The sequence below is a fragment of the Melitaea cinxia genome, chromosome 3 (assembly GCF_905220565.1).
Source record: "Melitaea cinxia chromosome 3, ilMelCinx1.1, whole genome shotgun sequence".
Taxonomy (NCBI): Eukaryota; Metazoa; Arthropoda; class Insecta; order Lepidoptera; family Nymphalidae; genus Melitaea; species Melitaea cinxia.
Window position 1 is genome coordinate 13,686,350 of NC_059396.1, and position 21,470 is coordinate 13,707,819.

At 33.8% G+C, this 21,470-nt stretch overlaps 2 protein-coding genes across 2 annotated transcripts; one reads left to right on the forward strand and one right to left on the reverse strand.

The window, feature by feature from the left end:
* The first annotated feature begins 1,071 nt into the window (after positions 1-1,071).
* On the forward strand, positions 1,072-11,304 carry LOC123669199 (ubiquitin-conjugating enzyme E2Q-like protein CG4502). Its single transcript, XM_045602823.1, has 5 exons — positions 1,072-1,202; positions 7,904-8,096; positions 9,294-9,495; positions 10,140-10,386; positions 11,241-11,304. Exons 1-4 carry the CDS (start codon positions 1,072-1,074, stop codon positions 10,373-10,375), a joined length of 762 nt encoding a protein of 253 aa, XP_045458779.1. The 3' UTR covers positions 10,376-10,386; positions 11,241-11,304.
* Positions 11,305-14,581: 3,277 nt separating this feature from the next.
* On the reverse strand, positions 14,582-16,075 carry LOC123669200 (NEDD8). Its single transcript, XM_045602824.1, has 3 exons — positions 15,847-16,075; positions 15,650-15,780; positions 14,582-14,750 (listed from the first exon to the last, which is right to left on the reverse strand). The coding sequence occupies exons 1-3, from the start codon at positions 15,862-15,864 to the stop codon at positions 14,666-14,668; spliced, it is 234 nt and encodes a 77-aa protein (XP_045458780.1). The 5' UTR covers positions 15,865-16,075; the 3' UTR covers positions 14,582-14,665.
* Positions 16,076-21,470: the final 5,395 nt, after the last annotated feature.

A 21,470-nucleotide genomic window follows, 5' to 3' on the forward strand; every position in this document is an offset into this window, starting at 1 on the left:
ACCCTCTATCCCTGCGTAGGTCGAGCCAAGGTCGACCCGAGACGTAAATAAAAAGGTGTTAGGAGACCAATGCTTATTCATCATTGGGGTTCAGAATTATACTTAGTAAGTGCGTTACATTTTTTATTGATTTTGCATTTTATTAATCAATATTGACGACACGTTGATGCAGCGGTCACAGCACTGGCTGTTGCGTCGGAGGTTTCAGGTTTGATGGAATGCGCATGGAAAACATGTTTGCCGTTGTCTTGTTTGTGCTTGTTTGTTGTATGTTTTCGGACCCCCGACACAGGATTAAATATATGATAGTGAGACTTTATTTATTTTTTATATGTATTAGGAACTCTTGGGTTACTGTTGGTGATCACCCGTTACAATATCGTATTGTATAATGGACTTCCTTTTGAACGGTAAAAATAATTATATTCGTTACTAAACAGTTTCTAACAAATAAAATAATAAAAGACAAATTCACGGCCAAAATTAATTACGCGTACTATTGACCTTATTGCCTAGTAAAATAACGCATATCTTAATTATTTTCCTTTGTTTCAGGGCTAGAACATTCAAGGAATTCACGCAAGCTGTAAAAAACAACAGTCGATCCTAAGCTCTGCTTCATAAACACATGTAGTCCAGTGGTGTGCTGTAGCTCGATATGCGCCAACGCTTTGAACGTTTTGTGTCATGACAGTGACACAACAACGTCCACCTCCCGATACACTGCGCACCACTCGAACGACAGCTGACCTCCTCCATTCATTGTGCCAAGATTCAATTTCATCGACGCTCTCACTCCTCCAGTAGTCGCACGTGCGCCGCAGCACGCAGCGAGACTGCAACACTCAATAGAGAGTAAAAATTCAAAACGATGCCATACGTAACCTAAATGGAGTACTGGCCAATGAGTCGCTGAATATGTTCTAAATTTAAAATTTTATAAGTGAAATCGTTTTGAGAGGTCGACGGTGACTTGTACATCAATTATAAATAAACAAATCGTTGCCGTGTGATAACAGTTTTGTAATAGTGCATTGACGTGGATTTATAGTGATAAATAATTAGTTTAACATGACGTCACGGTCGAAGGAAAAGGTAGCGGCAGCTTTTCGGAAACTATTCCGATCACCTGAGAAGCTTGACAACGATGGAGCCGGTCCGAGCGGATCTCCAGCCAGGCGCGGCCTATTTCGTCGACATAGGTAAGTAACCGTTATTACTCATCATTATCAGCAATAAAATGGAACAGGAAAACTAAAGTTACGTATAAAACGGTGTTTAGTATTTTAAAACATTATAATTTTAATAGTTTAGTAAGTAATATAAATATTATAAGCTATTAATAAATAACGAAAAGTAGTTAACTTTATATTTATCGGGTAATGAATTATATCTTTATAAATATTTATTTACGTTAATATCAAATATGCCCAGAATATTTATCATCCTAAGGGCCTGTTTCACCAGTTGTGGATAACGCTATTTGACGGATGATGATATCCAACAGATAAAAGTTTTTAAGTATTGTTCTATTTCACTTTCGAATTCCACTGTATTCTTAAGAGATATTTCTCAAATATGTATCTAAAACTTGTAATTTGTTTATTGAGTAGAAATAGGTCCTAATGTCCTAATTCTTCTCCCAACTTTTTAGCAGTTAAAGTTTGATCTAACTTATTTGCAGGATAAACTTTATCCACAACTGGTGAAACGGGCCCTAAGAAATGATAATAAGCCTTCTAACGGATAACAAGTTTATTACATAAATACTCTCGAATAATCCAAGTACATATGTTGTGAATGTCTGCAACATTTGCGGACCATCTTGAGGACATAGCATGTGGCAAGCGATGGTATATTATGATAAAGAAAATTGTATAGAAATAATAAACATTGACATATTGTACTTAATGACACTGTAGACAGTTAAAGTTTGAATCGATGACTACATGACTCTACCACTAGGCCTATGTCCACTTTAGTATCTCATTGAAGATTTATTAATATGACATGCAGTAGACGTTTTGCCAATAGAGATTTCAATTTAAACCAATTAGTGCATTGAATTTAAACGGGCCCTGTTTGAAAAAGGTACTAGAATATATGCAATAAGATAATCACTGAAATAAAACAACAAATAAAGATATTGGATAGAGACATTTATTAAAAGGATTAACTGTTATAAAATTTATTATAATCCTTTAAAGCATATGTAAAAGGATTATGTCTGTATTATATTTTTATGTGTATTGCATAAAATACGTATAATTAAAAATTTATTCCATAAACTAAAATTCTATCGAAAGCGTAGCGAGTAAGGATTTTATTGTAATGATACCGCTATAAAATTGTATTCTGTAAAAGTTCCATGTTATTGTAATTGTAATAATAATAAAATTAATATCCTCAAGTATTACACACACACACACGTATTCAATGCGCATTCTTCGCGTTTGTTTGTTACAACACGATACCTGACTCCGGAGTTTCTGCAACCGATGGAATATTAAAATATTCAATCAAACAAAGAAAGTACAGTATAAATCTTGTTGCTGTTTTGATCTAAATTTAATTCTTATCTAATTTAATCCACATTTTGCTCAATATCTAGACTGTTTATTATAAAATAAATTATAATAAATACTGAACCTAATGTTGAAAGGTTTATACAAAAGCTGACTTGAAGTATTTTAATTTTTTTACTATAACGAAAATACATTATTATTTATTATTAGACCAAAATAAAAACTTAATTTTTATTTTAATAAAAAAATAAATAATAATTTTATTATTGTAGTGATACAAATGTATGTATGTAAATAGAAATGGTTTTTTAATTTTTTTTTATTTTATTAGAACGACATGTTATGAGTTACAGTAATAAGAAAAGTAACAGGTGTCATAAATGTCAACCCAGTCATCATATTTTAATATTTTAAGTGTTTGAAACCTTGTACAAGATTTTCGGTGCTACTGCATCTTATATAATAAGTCTTAAAATATACAACTCCGAAACCGGATTACTTTTACGTTGTATTTTAAACTCGAATTCTTTACCAATAATGTAATTAATAAGCAAATGTACCGTAATTTTATTTTTAAACTTCTAAAATCTGCGTTATTCTTATGCAACGTTTTTTTTTTTCAATATGTTTGACATACTTATAGATACTTAGATACCGTATATATACTTATATCATTATGTACTATCTAAATTCTAATTAGTTCAACCCTTTTCTATACCAAAAGCTTTCTTGCATTTCTTTTTAAGTAAATAGTAATTTGGTCATATTGTTTGTCTCTCTTAAGAAAAAAAAACTGCGACAACAATCATAGCTGTAATGTAACCAATCACTTTACCGATTAGATCATTGTACTCTTTGCCTTATACAAGCAAGTTTCTAAACAAAGATTGCGAACCATACACGGACTTTTCCTGTTTATAATAACAAGCTAACTAAAGCATGATTGATTTATAGTTTAACCCGCTTTATTTTTCCTACAGCTCATTTTTTTTATATATATTGTTTTTTTATTTATTTTTTCATTTGACCTAGATTCTAATATATCAGATTATCCGTTAAATACAGAAAATTATTTATACGAGGGGAGAAAGAATTTGCAATAACGAAATTCCGTTGTTCTCAAGAAGCTGAATAATCTGATTCCGAAGTACTTTTATAGGCCCTTAAGAAATGTGAGTAAAACAATAAGATAGAAAAGTAGGTTATTAAATAACTAGGCGTTGAGCTTATTCCACTGAGTAAATTTGGAAGCATTTTACATGTTTTTTGTGTCTGACTGTAAAAAAATAATATATCATTAACTTTTATTTGTAGGATATCAATATCAAATCAATATTGAAACAGGCTCTAACTTCGCGATAAAGCGCGATAAACGTTGTTAGCGACTGAAGAAACAGGCCCTACCCCAGTTTAGCTTATCGACATTTATCGACATCGTTACCTTAAAAGATTCTATTGATTTATTTATTCACACTTTTACACACCAATACAAAGTTTTAACAATGTCACAAATTATATAAGAAAATCAAGTTGCATCACTTGCAACAGGCGGCCTTATCGCTAATACCGCGATCTCTTCCATACAACCTTTGGGTGTGGAAAGATTATAACTATTGATAACAACAAATTTTCAAACATTTATTTTTAACATATAGTTTAATCGATATTAAATTTGACTCATACAAGCAATAAAACTGTAACACATAAGCTTAATGAGATATAATTAGTTTTCTTAATGTAAGCTGCAGTAGTGTACCAAGTAACGATCACTAATAAAAATAAAAACTGCAATAACAAAAGCACGGGCACTATAAGCCTGTGGACATATATTTATATATATAAAAAAAAGTTTAATGAGATTGTAATTAAAAAAAAATATAGAATTAAATTTTTTGACTCCAAAGTCAGGAGAGGTAAAATAGGAAAATTATATTCAAAAATTCAATGATAGCAGAATAAGACCGGCATTGCAGTGGTTTTTGGTGTTCCAAACATTCTGCAACAATGTTCGATATTGAAGTAGGTACTTGGCAATCAAGAGGGGATGCTCCCTTTATTGTTTTGTGTATATGATTGTACAAAATTTTATTATAGGTATACAATTGCTGCAAAGGATATCTTAAATTGTTGTTAAAATTTGTTATAGTACCTGGGTGACCGAGCTTAGCTTGGTTTTTTTAGTAAATCGTGTTTTTTTTTTGGAAATCATATTTAAATACGAATTACATATTTATAAAATATGAATAATATTTTTCGAATTTACCGACAATAATAAAAAATATGAACTGGTTATTTAAATAAAAATCATGAGTGCAATTAGAAAGAAAAAAGGAAAAAATAATCGATCTGGAGGTATGGGAATTTGAACTGTGGTCTTCTCGATCGTTCCCGACCGGCCGATTTACCACCTGAGCTATTATTACTTTACTGGCAATTGAAAAAATTACCTTCGTGTTCTAACGATATTGAAGCCATTTTTTCATTACCTAAAAATAGGGATCAAACAACATTTTCTAAAAATTAATCCTAGCTAAATGGATTTATCGCCCCCCGAGACCTCCTATGTACTAAATTTCATATAAATCGTTGGAGCCATTTCCGAGATTCAGGTAATATAATTTGAATTGCTCGTTTAAAGGTATTAGATTAGATACAATTTGAACTGTACTAACCAAAGCAAAACTAAAAACTTAAAAAGGGTTATAAGACGTATTTCGTCAGATAAAAAAATTGTAGAGACTGTTAATGTACCATTGTTTTCTATCTATATCAATATAATTAATCCCTAAATTTTGCTAAGGGCTATTACTTTTTTCTGTAAGCTCTAAGAGAACGTATTAATACGGGTTTTAAATGTTTTGGTAAATTTATTTTATTGCACAACAGTTGAGTTGTTCTCTTGAGAAAGATAACCATGCGGACTGGTTGAATATCCTTACATACATTCGCTTTTGTTATATTTGATATTTTTTACGCAATTACTATATACAACCTTAACGAATTTAACATGTCCGAAAAATCTTTACATTACAATAAATACGATGTCAAGGGAGACAAACAACTGTTCTGTCTAAGCTTTCGAACTGTAGAGACAAAGACTTTGTTTACTTAAGACGTATGAGGCCACACATCTTGCACTCGTAACTGTGATGTGTGTGACAAACAACTATGCGTCACACGGACGCGGAAAAAACTTTTGATTCTTACGTAGATACGTAAGACACAAAACAGACTAAAGGCTGTTTGAAAAACCACCTTTTTCATATCTTTGTTTTCTTTTCTTCTTCATTCTCTCTATCACTATGCCTATAAACTAGAACAGCATCTAAAAAAAGGAACATAAAAATAGTATTTAAATATTTAGTTTTATAAAACTAATTCTTATTTTATGAATACAAAATACTTTAGTAAAAAAAAGCAGTAAAATTTGGTACAATGTATCTAAAACATAAACAAAAAAGGTTTCATATACGTAGAATTATACTCTACTATACTCAGTTTACCTACATAAACAAAAGAAATAATAATATAACATTTTATATAATTAGGTAAATCTATAATATATATAAACGCGAAAGGTCACTCATCACGAAATCTCCAAAACTGTAACACCTGAAAACTTGAAATTTGGCAGATAGGCTCCTTATAAGACGTAGGCATCCGCTAGGAACGGATTTTACGAAATTCGACCCCTAAGGGGATAAAACGGGGGTCGGAAGTTTGTATGAAAGTCTTATGTTTTTGAAATAAGAGACTTGAAATTTAAAATGTATGCTCTATAGATGGCGAGAAGGTGTCCAAATAAGGTATCTTTAGAAATCAACTCTCTATTGGAGTTGAAACGGGGGATGGTAGGTTGACTCACTCATCACGAAACCTCCGAAACTATAACAGCTACAAACTTGAAATTTTGCGGGTAGGTTCCTTATAGGACGTAGACATTTGCTAAGAACTGATTTTACGAAAATCGACCACTAAAGGGATAAAATGGGGGTCGACAGGTTGTATGAAAGTCTTATGTTTTTGAAGTAAGAGCCTTTAAATTTAAAATAGATAAATAGATAGATGGTGAGGAAGTGTCCAAATAATGCATCGTAATCTATATATATATATATATATATATATATATATATATATATATATATATATATATATATATATATGTAAAAGAGAAAGGTCACTAACTCACTCATCACGAGAACTTAAAAAACCGCTGGATGGCGTATCCATCCAGGTTGGACAAAGATAAAATTTGGCAGGGAGGTAGATTATAGTTAGCAGACGTCCACTTAGAACGGATATACGATATTCCACCGCTAAGGGGGTTTAATTGGGGTTGATAGTTTTTATTAAACATATAAAGCCTGAAAATAAAACTAAAAATGTGGTGTATAGAGAGGTTTTATAAAAATAGCTAATGAATTATACTAAATTGTGCCTTTTAAAAAGTTACTTAATTTGATAAGCATTTCAAGTGACTGAAATGAAAAAATAATTTGCGTTAAACATCTTAATAGTAATGCATATCGTCATAATCACGCGGACGTAGTCGCGGGCAACCGTTAGTGTATTATAAAACAAAGTCCCCAAAAGTGTATGTGATCGATTTGCTCAAAATCTACTGAACGAATTTCATTGGAGAGAGGGCTCCACCATTGGCAAGAGGAAGGTTTACGAAACGGCTAAGCCGATTTTGATAAGAGTTTCAGTGGAAGTTTGCCGGGAAAACTTTGTGACACACTAATTAAACGCGGGCGAAGCCGCGGGCACAGCTAGTTAATAAAAAAATAGTGATCGTTCATACGTTATACAATCATAACACTTCAGATAAATATTACTTATACCAGAGTAATAATATTAATTACTTAACGACTACAATATTTATTTACTTTGCCTTTGCGTTTAAATATAGCGCAGAAAAAAAATGTTCCAGTTGTACATGCTTGCATTGATAATGTCATAGAGAAAGCTGTCGGTCGCGTAATATGAAGCGATACACTATCAGTATGACTATTAGCAGAGCGACAAGTTGGCTGCCATGGTTACTGAGTTTAAAGATATGAAGTGTATTCCAATATAAATAGTGCAAATTATAATTAAATTTAGTTCAATTGAAAATCAAAATCCATTTAAAACTGTCTGCAAGTTGTCTCATATACTTCCACTCAGCTACTAGCAATCAAAAATTGAGTACATTGGGTCAATAATATTCAGTTGACTAATTTTTGTTTTCTTTAAGAAATATTGTTTATGTATCTACATTAAACATTAGCATGAAATGATCACCAAATAAATAAAATAATTTGTTACTTATCTAATATTTTGCTACACAATAACCAACCGACGAAAAGTATATAGATTAATTTAAAAAATTTCAGAGATGGTGTCAGTCCAGCAGAAACAGCTGCAAGCTTACCAGCGAGCCCAGCAGCTTCTACATTGGCTAAGAAGAAAGCCGGAGGTGCCAACGACGTAAGAGAAAGAGCAGCAGCTGTACGAACGCGCCGACTTATGAAAGAACTAAAAGAAATCCAGCGGTCACAAGATCATAGACCAGATCCTGTTTTTACAGTAAGAAAAAACTTGTTTACGCCTTGTGTTGATACAGTGATATTTTTATCCAACTGCGACTACCCAAAATAGTTAATCATTTTATTTTGGCGTGGGACAACTGGGACCACTGTAGATGGGTAGTGATATAATTAGTATAGTATACTGTCAATGAGTTGAACTTAACGCTAAACTTTACATCATCTACAATACCCAATAACCTTTTTAACAACAACAACATACAAAACATACAATAATACAAAAGCCAAGCAATAATTATATAACAAAATATAATTGTATTTGCTTGCAAAAGAAAAAAAAACCGACTTCAATTACAGCGACAAGTAATACAATGTAGGTAAACGAAAAAATAGTCAAGTAAATACGCGCTATCAGAGATTACTCAAAAAGCTGTTATCAGATCTCGATGAAATTTAAACGGGGCCACATGATAAACAGCTTCGGATTAAATTAAAAATCATCAATATCGGTACACCCAGTAAAAAGTTACGCGGTATAATACAACGTAGGTTGACGCAAAAATAGTCAAGTAAAAACTCATTATTAGATATAACTCGAAAAGTAGTTGTTAGATCTCAAATAAATTTAAATGGGACCAAATGACATACACCACCTTTCGATTTAAAAAAAATTCTCGAAATCGGTCCAAAGTTCAGAAGTAGGATACATAAAAAAATACAGTTGAATTGAGAACCTCCTTTTTTGGAAGTCGGTTAATAAAGTAAACACAAGGATATTTGTCCATGTTACATTGTTATGATAGATACAAAATGATCTAACAAAACTTCGTCGTTTCATGTACTAGATATTAGCCGAAATAAACGGACAGACAGAGAGATAGATAGACAAAAAATGTAAAAAATGTTAGTTTGGTATAATTATGCACCGAGTAGGTATAGATTTAGTAAAAAGCGTCTGTTTGCAATATTAAAATACCCATTTTAATTTTGCAAACAGACACTCCAATTTTATTTACTTGTATAGATTTTTTAGCGTTGCAAATTATGTAAAATAAATAACCCAGACTGAACCTGTCTGTTTACATAAGTTTTATGAAATACTAAAAATATGTAGCAAACAAGTATGTTTAGAATCTAAAATCTGAACATACTACAAACTTACAAACGAAATAGGTACTTGGGTTATTTTATGTTTTTAAAACCGTGCTAAAAAAGATATATTTTAATTGTGCAATAGGTAGAGCTCGTGAATGACAATTTGTTCGAGTGGCACGTCCGGTTGCACCAGATTGATCCTGAGAGCGACTTGGCATCCGATCTGCGTGAGCTAAACATTCCAAACATTTTGCTGCATCTAATCTTCCCTGAGAATTTCCCCTTTGCACCACCGTTCATGCGGGTCATTGAACCAAGAATAGAAAAAGGATTTGTAATGGAAGGTATTTTCAACTTAATTTATTACAATAATACTATTGTTTTTTTTTTAAGTAAAACTTCTTTAGAATCGTTGGAATTTGAAACGCTATTAAACGAAAATATATAAGAGAGAATATAAGATAAAATAAAAAAAAAATGTTGAAAACGCGTAAGCGACGCGTTTTACATGGCGCATACGACCTTTTTCACATCACCGTGATCATCGTCGATAGAACAAATCACAACGGCCGTGTTTGAATTGCACACACATGCTTTGTTATTATTTAACTACATTTTGTGACAAACATAAACTACTCTTTACCCATTCTCAATCTTACAAAAGAAAATTAATAAATTGGGCAGGGGCGTAGATACCGCTATGTGAAAAATTTACATAAATAGGACAACCTCTACATTATTCTATAGAACAAATTATTTTTGTTGTGAATAACTAATAAGTGACTATTGGGTACAGTGTACATACCTATAAGTATACTTAATTTTTATGTATATTTATCAATCTCGTATTTACACCTGATTTGTATGGCTCTACATACATGTAAAATATGTTATATTATTATATGTCAAAATAATTCTTCCTTTTTTTGAAGATACACTTCTTTTGGCACGTTAGTGCACGTAGTTACACTTTTTTTTTCATTTAAAGGTGGAGCAATTTGTATGGAGTTACTGACACCACGGGGCTGGGCATCGGCATATACGGTTGAAGCGGTAGTAATGCAATTTGCCGCGTCTGTCGTCAAAGGGCAAGGGCGAGTCGTGCGCGCGCCCCCGCGCTCCTCGCGCGAGTTTTCGCGCAGGCGCGCTGAAGAGGCGTTCCGCTCGCTTGTCAAGACACACGATAAATACGGTTGGGTTACACCGGCTCTATCCGATGGTTGAAAATTGACTAGGTACTTACTTTCTTAAATAAATAATAAACGCTTCACACTCAACGCTTCACACTCAACGGCCCCCAGTAAGATCTTCTCCTGTGTTGGGGGTCCGGAAACACAATACGCAAGCACAACGCCCAGACTACGACAAACATATATATGGCCGATACAAATGTCTGTCGTGAGCGGGAATCGAACCCGCGACCCGCGTCCCGCGTCCCCTAAATAAGTAGTTAATACTTACAAAACTCTAGTCAGATCCCATTGATCACAGTTTAGAATGATTTTCATCATCATCATCATCATCATCTCAGCCTATTTAAGTCCACTGCTGGACATAGACCTCCACAAGTTCGCGCCAAAAATGCGTGAACTCATGTGTTTTGCCCATAGTCACCACGCTGGGCAGGCGGGTTGGTGACCGCAGGGCTGGCTTTGTCGCACCTAAGACGGTGCTGCCCGTCTTCGGCCTGTGTATTTCAAAGCCAGCGGTTAGATGGTTATCCCGCCACCGGTCGGCTTCCTAAGTTCCAAGGTGGTAGTGGAACTGTGTTATCCCTTAGTCGCCTCTTACGACCCCTACAGGAAGAGAAGGGGTGGCTATATTCTTTGGTGCCGTAGCCACACAGTACAGAATGATTTTAATAGATAATAATTTAAGTAGCAATTAATATGGCAAGTTATTTACTCATTTAAAGATCTTGAAATATAATAACACGGAAAATACTAGAAATACTCACTCCAATGCCTCTACAAAAATATAACTATCTAATACACCATGTAAAAAAGTTATGGCTTTTGTAACATAATAGCAAATTAATGCTCCTTTAACATGAAACTAAAAAAAGGTAATGAATATTTTTCTTTTTCAGGTACTGACATTCAGCAACTTTTCAGATTGGATCTCTTATAGATAATTATATTGATTAATGATAACAGTTTTAGTTTTAATTAATAAAAAAATCTGTATCATTATTATTCGAATAGAGAAAGAATGTTTTGATTATTATGTACATACATTTCTCATGTAGGTACTTATAGTTTAAACTTCAATTCGTCGTGAGAATGAAGCAATTAGATTAGTGTAAGCGTTTTAAAAAAAAACGAAATTATAAAGATGCTACATTACTAGATAATTAATGTATGTTAATCTGTAAATATTATGTGCCAAAACCTTTCGTCTAAACATTGTGCTCTAAGTACTAATATCTTCAATTTTTACTTTTTTAACACTTTCGATGCCACCCTACTTCTTGTCTCTTATATTCACAAGATTCACAAGATGCTTTCTTGGTCGACACAGTAAATTGATAACCTTACTAGTAAATAAATTTTAACTAAGTTTTTTTAACTTGTAAGTTTTTACTGAGGTAGGGCACGACAGGATATATCCTGTTCATAATCTGGAGCAGCCCGACGGAGAATTACCTCGACTTTGCAAAAGATTACAGCTAAATAATACTGTTTTCAAGCAGTGTTGTGTTCCTGTTGGTGAGTAAGGTGACCAGAGCTCCTGGGCGGGATTTGGGGTAAGATCGGCAACTCGCTTGTGATGCATCTGGTGTTGCATGCGTCTATAGGCTTCGGTAATCGATTATTTTATCAGGTGAGCCGTACGCTTGTTTGCCGACCTATTTGTAAAAAAAAAAGTTTATAAAAATTCTACTTTAGTCAAGCTTTATATTTCAAAAATTTTATTAAAATGTGTCCGTCCCAAAGTCATTTAAATATTTCTATTCTAAAATTAAAAAAAAAAACTTTGAAACGAAATTATGATAATTTTTAAAATTTTCCACCAAAATGATAAATATTATAAATTTATAGGTATCATGTATGAAGCATTTTTTTAATAATTATTATTTTAAATTTAGCCGCAAGATTATTTAATGCTCAAAATAGACAAATAGCAAGCAAACATTAAAATGTAGTAAACTAAAAAAATAAATGTAAAAAGATTGTGGCAGCATTGTAAATGTTTATAAGAATTTAATGATTGAATTTTAAATTGATGTTGTTGATTTTAGTATACCAAAGATGTTTATTTTTATGTAAAGCAATTAATTGCAAGATGTCTATAGCTAGCTAATGAGCTAGGTTTATATGTACAATGTTATGAGTGTAATAAATTACTTGCTCAATTCCAAACCAGTCTATAATTTTTTAATACCTCGCATTCGTATTCAGCCTGTTACATCCCATTGTTGGGCATAGGTGTCTTTCTCCATATAGGAGAAAGATTGGAACTTAATCCACCACGCTGCTCCACTGCGTGTTGGTGGATATGTTCCCTACTATGAATACCTAACGATCGCTATCAGGTATTTATGATAACCACAGGAACCAATGGCTTAACGTGCTCTCCGAGGCACGGTGGGGGGGGGGGCACAAAGCCACATCCAAACCGAATAGTAATATTTGTTAAAATACAAATATGCATCTAGTGCGGGAATCGAACTCGCAAACCGTCGGTATTTGAGGCGACTACTCGCACCACTACACCAGAGCGGATGTTTTAATACCTCCTTTTGATCAAATCCATGTATACAAAATCAAAATAAAAAAAATATATTTTATTCTAATAAGCTTCAAAAACACTTGATTCTTCATTTTATGGTTCGAAATTATATTGATTTTTAAAAACTGACGATTATTATTTTTAGTGGCGTCTTCTATGAAATAAATAAAATCTTCATTTCAGAGAAACGAGAGTCTTCATTACAAAGAAAGCTGTTTTTTTTTTATTGAAAGATACTATGTGAAGCTCATTTTTCAGGTGATGCTAAAAGAAGATATTTCAAGTACTACATGAGATTACCCGCCTGCCCAGCGTGGTGACTATGGGCCAAAACACATGAGTTCGCGCCATTTTTGGCGCGTACTTGTGTAGGCCTATGTCCAACAGTGGACTGTGATATGCTGAAGTGATGACATGAGATTATTTCCTAAATTTCCTATTAATTCTTAACAAAGAAAGGTAGACCCAATTTTATAGAAGATTAAAAAGTTTGCTTTCTATTTTTATTTAATATTTAAGTTTTTTGTAAATTATAAAGGCACAGCACTTTATATGTATAGGTGAATTCTAATTTAATAATTTCAATTTATTCTAAAATTTTCCCTTAAAAACATCACAGATATCTCAGTCACCAAAGTTTTCATGTAAACATTATACTTCCTGTAAACCACTTATACACAACTACTAAGCCTGTGGTCCCCGGACCACTAGTAGTTTCTGGACACACCAAAAGTGGTGCATGAAAGCAAAGTGAGGCTAGGCTTATTCGTTTTAGTCATCTTCTTCTTTATAATTATCATACTAAGGGCCTCTTTCACTGAGTTGTGGATAACGCTATTTGATCGATCATGGTATACAAAAGATGACAGTTTTTGATACACTATTCTTTTTTTACAATCGAATTCTACTATATTTATGAGATATTTCTATTTTCAAATATGAATCCAAAAATTGTAGCTTATTAATTGAGGAGAAACAGGACATTCTACGTCCTTTTGAAAATCTATAGCTATACATAACTTATTTGTAGGATAAATTTTATCCACAACTAGTAAAACAGGCCCTAAATGACTAAGTACTGCAGATTTTACGTCCAAACATTTGGAGGTCCGTGGAAGAACATGGAACGCTTGAGTTGTTTGTAAGAAATGGCTATATAGCCATAAGTCTACCCACTGTACTACACAGTCTGTAACTATATTGAAATACCATTAATGTATAACATTAGTGTGGTATAGAATAAAATATAAATACTAAATAATTAAAAACAGACATTTTGAATCACTGCTCTAAACTTATCAGATCATTATCAACAATGAGGAAATACTCAAACTCTTGGTTTGAATAGTTAACAAAAAATCTTAAATGATTGACATATTTGATAATAATTTTTTGTTGCTACTATTTAGAAGATCAAAGGTATGCTGTGTTTAATTAGCTGTACTTATTTTATTGACATCACTTGAAAATATTTTCTTTTTCTAATAGGGTGATTGAAAATGTAAGTATGCATGCTAACCTTATAAGTATATCACAACAAAAAATACTATAAACTTATATTTTATTGTCTTATTGGTTATAATTCATTGTGGATTATATTTTATAATTACTTAATAATAATGTAGGTAAATAAAAAAAAAAATAGAAAAATCTTATTAATATGTGAGGCAATTGTGTGGGTTGTAATTAAACTAACTATTTTACATTATGTGTTTTACTTTATACAGGAAAAGAAAAATTAAATAAAAAGTATTATAAAATGGAGAAATTAATCACTAGAGATCATTCACCCCCTCTCAGAGCCAACACCAAATGAAGCACAGACCCACCCTGCACTTTATAATCCTGCGCTGTTTTCTCATCATTCCTGAAAGTTGAAAATTATATTTTAATATAAGCCTACAATTCCTTTCATTACTTCATATCAAATAGAACATTAAGCTATTCAATTTAATACTACTAATCTTGATTATTAAAGGATCATGTTTTATTATATACAAGATACATAAATAAAGTCCAGAAACCTCTGAGAAATCTTTGTATATGGTCTAAGATCCGAACCTAAATCAATCTTCACTGAGCTGATAATAGAGTGAAACATACTTTATAATAAATTTAGTATGTTAGATATTATATTAAAAATGGGTTGCTTAAAAAAATGTATCATATATGTTATTTTCTTTAGAAGTTTCCATAAGAAACCTCCATGACATGCCAATTTGAAAACTATGGGATAATATCTAGACTGACATTATAAATAAAAAAATATCAATATAATTAAAATTAAAAAATAATAAACAAAAATATAATTATAAATTTTTATTTTAGCTTTCACCATTTACCAAAATGCAAATTATGTTTATACCCATATAAGATATTGTAAACTGGAGACATCTCATTTTAGAATTTAGTTAAAATTTATTGTATTAAATCTACGCCAATATCATAAAACTGTAGTTTGTTTGTTTCAATGCGCTAAACGCAAGTACTGGTGCAACTTAAAAAATCATTTTTGAGTCGGATAGTTCAGTTCAGAGGAGTTCAGAAGGAAGGAAGTTCAGAGGAAGGCTATGAGGTATATAAAATGTAATATTACGGTTTTTACTCAAATTAACGCGGTTGAAACCGTTAGCCACAGCTAGTATTGAATATCACAAGTCAGCCTGTAACATCCTACTGGTAGACATAGACTTCTTTCAAAATGTAGGAGATATCTCAATCTCGATGTAGTATTGAATATAAACTCTGTTAAACTCAAATACTTACATCTGCTTTCCAGAAAATATGAGTCGCTGTTGTTGTGGTGGAATGCCTTCCTTCTCTTCAACTCTTTCCTTAATACGCTCCACTTTATCAGTAGGTTCTATATCTATTTCGATCTCTTTTCCAGTTAGTGTCTAAAAACATAGGTTATAACAGTGACTTTTTTTTTTTGAATAAATAAAAATTCGTTTTCATCTTACCTTTACTTTGATCAACATCTTAAGTGTTGTAATATAACTAATTAAGTTTAAATTAAATAACAATAGTTATGGAATTGTGGTAAAATTAACATAAATACAAGGATATTTTGATTAGTCTTATTATTTTCTATTTCGGTTAAACTTTATTAATATAATGTACATTTGCCGAAATTGACATTGACGTTTCTAAGAACGTGAGAGAAGCTACCCATAACTGTCATATTATGAATGCGTTCACGGAAAATGGAAGTTCCACATCACCATCACATCGATGGCTCCTAAAGTCCTAAGTATACTGAGTCAACTCTACTTCTAATAACTTTACAGGAAGTCGATAAGAAGAGCGTAAGGTTTATAATGTTTCAAATGTTAACACAATCAAGAAAAAATAAATAATCATTTTGAATTAAATATATTGATAGCCTTAAACTGTGTAAAATAAAATATATATTATATTATATATATTATATGTAACTTTTAATTGTGAGTACTTTTGTACATATATTTCTATTTTTTATTCGATAAAGATATTCGATCGACACCTTCTGAGTAGGACCTTTTATTTCGACACTACAATAGTCGCTAAATATTAATTCCACTGGCAAAATTAAATGTATAGGTGGTTTTTTGGACTAACTCTTTAACTTTAAGGAACACGTTGAGTTACTGAGTGGTAGGATTCGAAAATTTTTATTTATTTTTAAACATTAACGATATATAGCCGGTTCTACTGTTGTTCGTCTGGTATATTTTTCCTTATGTCAGTCAATCTTGATCGATTTTGTTGGCGCGACCGAGGGCTTCCGCCCAGAAGGGTGCCCCCTATGTGGCCATACTCCAGATGACCCCGGAGTACAGCCGACGGCAGTTGGCGCTCGGACCACCCACATTCGGCAGCAGCCTTCCCGATGAGGCAGTGGCTTCCATGATTCTCGGGGCCAGCTGGGCAAAGTGAGCCCCGAAAGCCCATCTTCCGTCCAGGATGAGACCCAGGTACCTCATCTAGGTCCCCACCCGGACTGGATCCAGAGTCACCCGCGTACCTGGAGGGGTCCCCCCCCGAGGCCCATGGAACAGTAGGGCCTCAGTCTTCGTCAAGGCGCCCGGTTTTCCCTCCGACAGCCCTATAGTACGCACGCATGACATTTTCGTTCATTGAGGTCGCCTATCTCATGTGGCGCACTCCACCAGTGGCGGGCGCCGAATGCTGATTTCCTTGAGACTCTGTCGGTGCCAAGCCAACTGGTGGGGATGGTGGATTAGCTGACCGGTTAGGTGATGGTGCCGGTCGGAGTAGCAGGCAGCGGACCTATGCGCTTTCTTCTTAAATTTTCCTCCATCCTTTAGTGATTTGAGTCCAAAGATACTCACTCGGAGAAGCACTCACGCTCTCCGAGGAGGCTGCGCACGCTTTGCGGCTTTGGTTGCTTAAGTTATCTTTTACGACACCCTAGGCAGAGGAAAGGGTGGTCTTATTCTGTTTTTTTTTTTTTTAATTATTATAATAATAATAATAAATCTTTATTTCTTCAAACGTTAGTACATAACATTAACACATATTACATCAGTTATATTTAGTCACAAAAATAACAGTATGTCTCTACAAGGTAATCCTAGTGTGCCCCCACACTAGGATTACCTTGTCGTGGGGTCCAGTCCCTTCCATTAACTTAATACGATTCCTTTAGTTTAAACAAAAACAACGCATTTAAAGTTTATAATTTAAAAAAATAGAAAAAAAAATTAAAGTTTATTTGATTGGAACATACAAGAACTAAGGCAACAAATGGTGAGTGTGTGTGTGTGTGTGTGTGTGTGTATGCGTGTGTGTGTATGCGTGTGTGCGTAAGCGTGTGTGTGTGTGTGCGTGCGTGAGCGTGTGTGTTTGTGTGTACGTACGTGTGTACATCAGTGTCATTGTATATAATAATAAATAATATATTTATACACTGTATTTTATACCCCGACGTCTAAAGTAGTAGTGTTGATGATTGGTAATGTATGCCTGTCTGCAAGTGAGCGTGAGTGAGTGTGTGTGTGTGCGTGCGCGTGCGTACTGCATCTATATGTCGCCTCAGGCAGCCCTACGACTAACGTCTTGGGATCGAGTTAACTCACTGAACAGAGGGGACAAGACACACAGACACATACGTATATATATATATATATATATATATATATATATATATATATATATATATATATATATATATATACGTATGTGTCTGTGTATATATAAACGCAAAAGGTCACTCATCACGAAAACTCCAAAACTATAACACCTAAAAACTTGAAATTTGGCAGGTAGGCTCCTTATAAGACGTAGGCATCCGCTAAGAACGGATTTTATGAAAAACGACCCCCAAGGGGGTAAAACGAGGGTTGGAAGTTTGTATGAAAGTCCTATGTTTTTGACGTAAGAGACTTGAAATTTCAAATGTAAGCTCTATAGATGGTGAAAAGGTGTCCAAATAATGTATCTTTAGAAATCAACCCCTTTTTGGGGTTAAAACGGGGGATAGTAGTTTGGCTCACTGATTACGAAATCTCCGAAACTATAACAGTTACGAACTTGAAATTTGGCAGAAAGGCTCCTTATAGGGCGTAGACATCCACTAAGAACGGGTTTTAAAAAACTCAACCCCAAAGGGGGTAAAACGGGGGTTGGAAGTTTATATGAAAGTCCTATGTTTTTGAAGTAAGAGACTTAAAATTTAAAATGTTTGCTCTTTAGATGGTGAGAAGGTGTTCAAATAATGTATCTTTACAAATCAACTCTTTTTTGGGGTTAAAACGGGGGATGGTAGGTTAGCTCCCTCATCACGAATTCTCCGAAACTATAACAGCTACAAACTTGAAATTTGGCAGGTAGGTTCCTTATAGCACGTTAAATTCCGCTAAGAGCTGATTTTACGAAACTCGACCCGTAAGGGGATAAAGCGGGGGTCGGAAGTTTGTATGAAAGTCTTATATTTTTGAAGAAAGAGACTTGAAATTTAAAATATATGCTCTATAGATGGTGAGGAGGTGTCCAAATAATGCATAGTAATCTATATATAAAAGAGAAAGGTCACTAACTCACTCATCACGAGAACTCAAAAACTGCTGGATGGTCTATCTATCCAGGTTGGACAAAGATAAAATTTGGCAGGGAGGTAGATTATAGTTAGCAGACGTCCGCTAAGAACGGATTTTACGATATTCCACCTCTAAGGGGGTTTAATTGGGGTTGATAGTTTGTATGAAACATATACAGCCTGAACATAAAACTAAAAATGTGGTGTATACAGAGGTTTTATAAAAATAACTATTAAATTATACTAAATTGTGCCTTTTAAAAAGTTACTCAGTTTGATAAGCATTTCAAGAGACTGAAATAAAAAAATAATTTGCGTGAAACATCTTAATAGTAATGCATATCTGCAAAACCACGCGGACGTAATCGCGGGCAACAGTAAGTGTATTATAAAACAAAGTCTCCAAAACTGTATGTGATCGATTCGCTCAAAATCTACGGAACGGATTTTCATGCGGTTTCACCATTGGAGAGAGGGCTCCACCATTGGCAAGAGGAAAGTTTACGGAACGGCTAAGCCGATTTTGATGAGAGTTTCACTGGAAGTTTGCCGGGAAAACTTTGTGACACACTAATTTCAACGCGGGCGAAGCCGCGGGCACAGCTAGTATATATATATATATATATATATATATATATATATATATATATAAAAGGTTTGTGTGCACATGATATTAAATATCTCTGTTCAATGAGGTCTCGGTATGGTCATAGCTTTTTGGTAGTAGCCATTTTTGAATGGTGGTTTTGAGATTGGACGATGTCAGGCTTATTATAGTGTTATTACGCTTAAAAAATTTATTGTATAGAAAGGGTCCCATAAAAGTAAAAGATTGACGAGCAAAAGACGAACGAGCTCTCGGTAAGTCCCATTTAAGAATTCTGCCCGAGGTTCGGGCTATAGTCTTCGCAACATTATGAAAGCGGGCAAGCACCGATGATATGTAAATGTGTCTCACGCGGAGAATGTTATATTCCAAGAACAGTGCGTTTGTGGAATAACGCCATGGTTTGTTAAAGGTTCTAGATGTAGCAGAAGGTTCTAGATGAGCATCCAAAAAGACATCTTTTTGGATGCTCCCCAGGCAATGACACAATAATTTAAGATAGATTTACATAGACTGAAATACACGGCTCGAATAAGGCTTGGATCTGCTATGAACCTGATCCTTCTAAATATATGTACTAGCTTCCTTATGCGTTTCGTTACTGCATCAATATGTAATTTCCATGACAGATGTTCGTCTATCAGTATACCCAAGTATTTTATAGACGAAACTTGTTGAATAGAGGGGCATTGACACTGCAATGAATTTGGGTGTTTTACACATTCAGATGAGTGGAGCCTAAGGTTCAAAACTTTATTAGGGGCAGTTCTCTTAGATATACTTAAAGCTATGAGTTTTGCTTTGCTTGCATTGAGACTCAATAAGTTATTCCTCAACCAGCTGGCTACAGTACTCAATCGCCCCTCAGCCACATCAATGATCTCCGCCCATGTCTTAGCGTGGAAAATTATGGCAGTATCATCTGCGAAAGTAAAAATCCTAGCCTGTGGCAATTCAAGTGAGCAGAGCTCATTAATGTAAATTAAGAAGAGAGTAAGACCCAAAACACTGCCTTGGGGCACGCCGCAAGCAGTCTTGGCATAGCCACTCATGAGTTCACCAATTCGTACTCGCTGTTTCCGTTCACTCAGGTAAGATTGAAATCATTGCAATGTTAAACCTCTAACTCCCAACAATTCTAATTTTTTAAATAGTATAGGCCGCGACACAGTGTCAAAGGCTTTCGCTATGTCTAAAAAGACGCCAACACATTTTTGTCTATCGTTAATTTTATCCGTTACAAAATCAACAAGGCACGTAACAGCATCCTCTGTGGACCGAGCAGAGCGAAATCCGTATTGATTAGGACTTAAAGGGTTATTTTTTTCTAAATATTTAAGTAGTCTTACATTTACTACCTTTTCAATTATTTTAGCCACCGCACTCGATAATGATATTGGTCTATAGTTAGCTGGTTCTAATGCATCACCCGTCTTAAAAATAGGTATTACCTCTGCAATTTTCAAATTATCTGGGACTATTCCTAAAGACATACTAAGATTACACAAATAAGTTAGAGGCGATGCAATCACATATTTGTTAATCCTAAGTATTTCATTACTTATATTATCATGTCCTACAGCTTGACTGGATTTTAATGAATTTATGAGTACAGCAACTTCTCATACGTTGGTTGAAAAAACAATAAATGTGCTGGTGGATTCGAATAACTAAGCTTTATATTGTTACTCAAGTCAGCTTCCATCACATTCAATCCATCCAAAATTGTCTTTGCTAAACGATCACCAACAGTGCTGAAATAATTGTTCACCGCATCCAAAGATTCAATTGTATTTGCATTTAGTTTTAGTAACTGATTAGTTTTATTTTCACTTTTGTTTAGACCACAGATTGATTTTAGATTACTCCATGTTTGTTTAATGTTATTTTTACTTTCAGCTAAAAGTTTGTATTCATATTTGTTTTTTTCTTCTTGTACT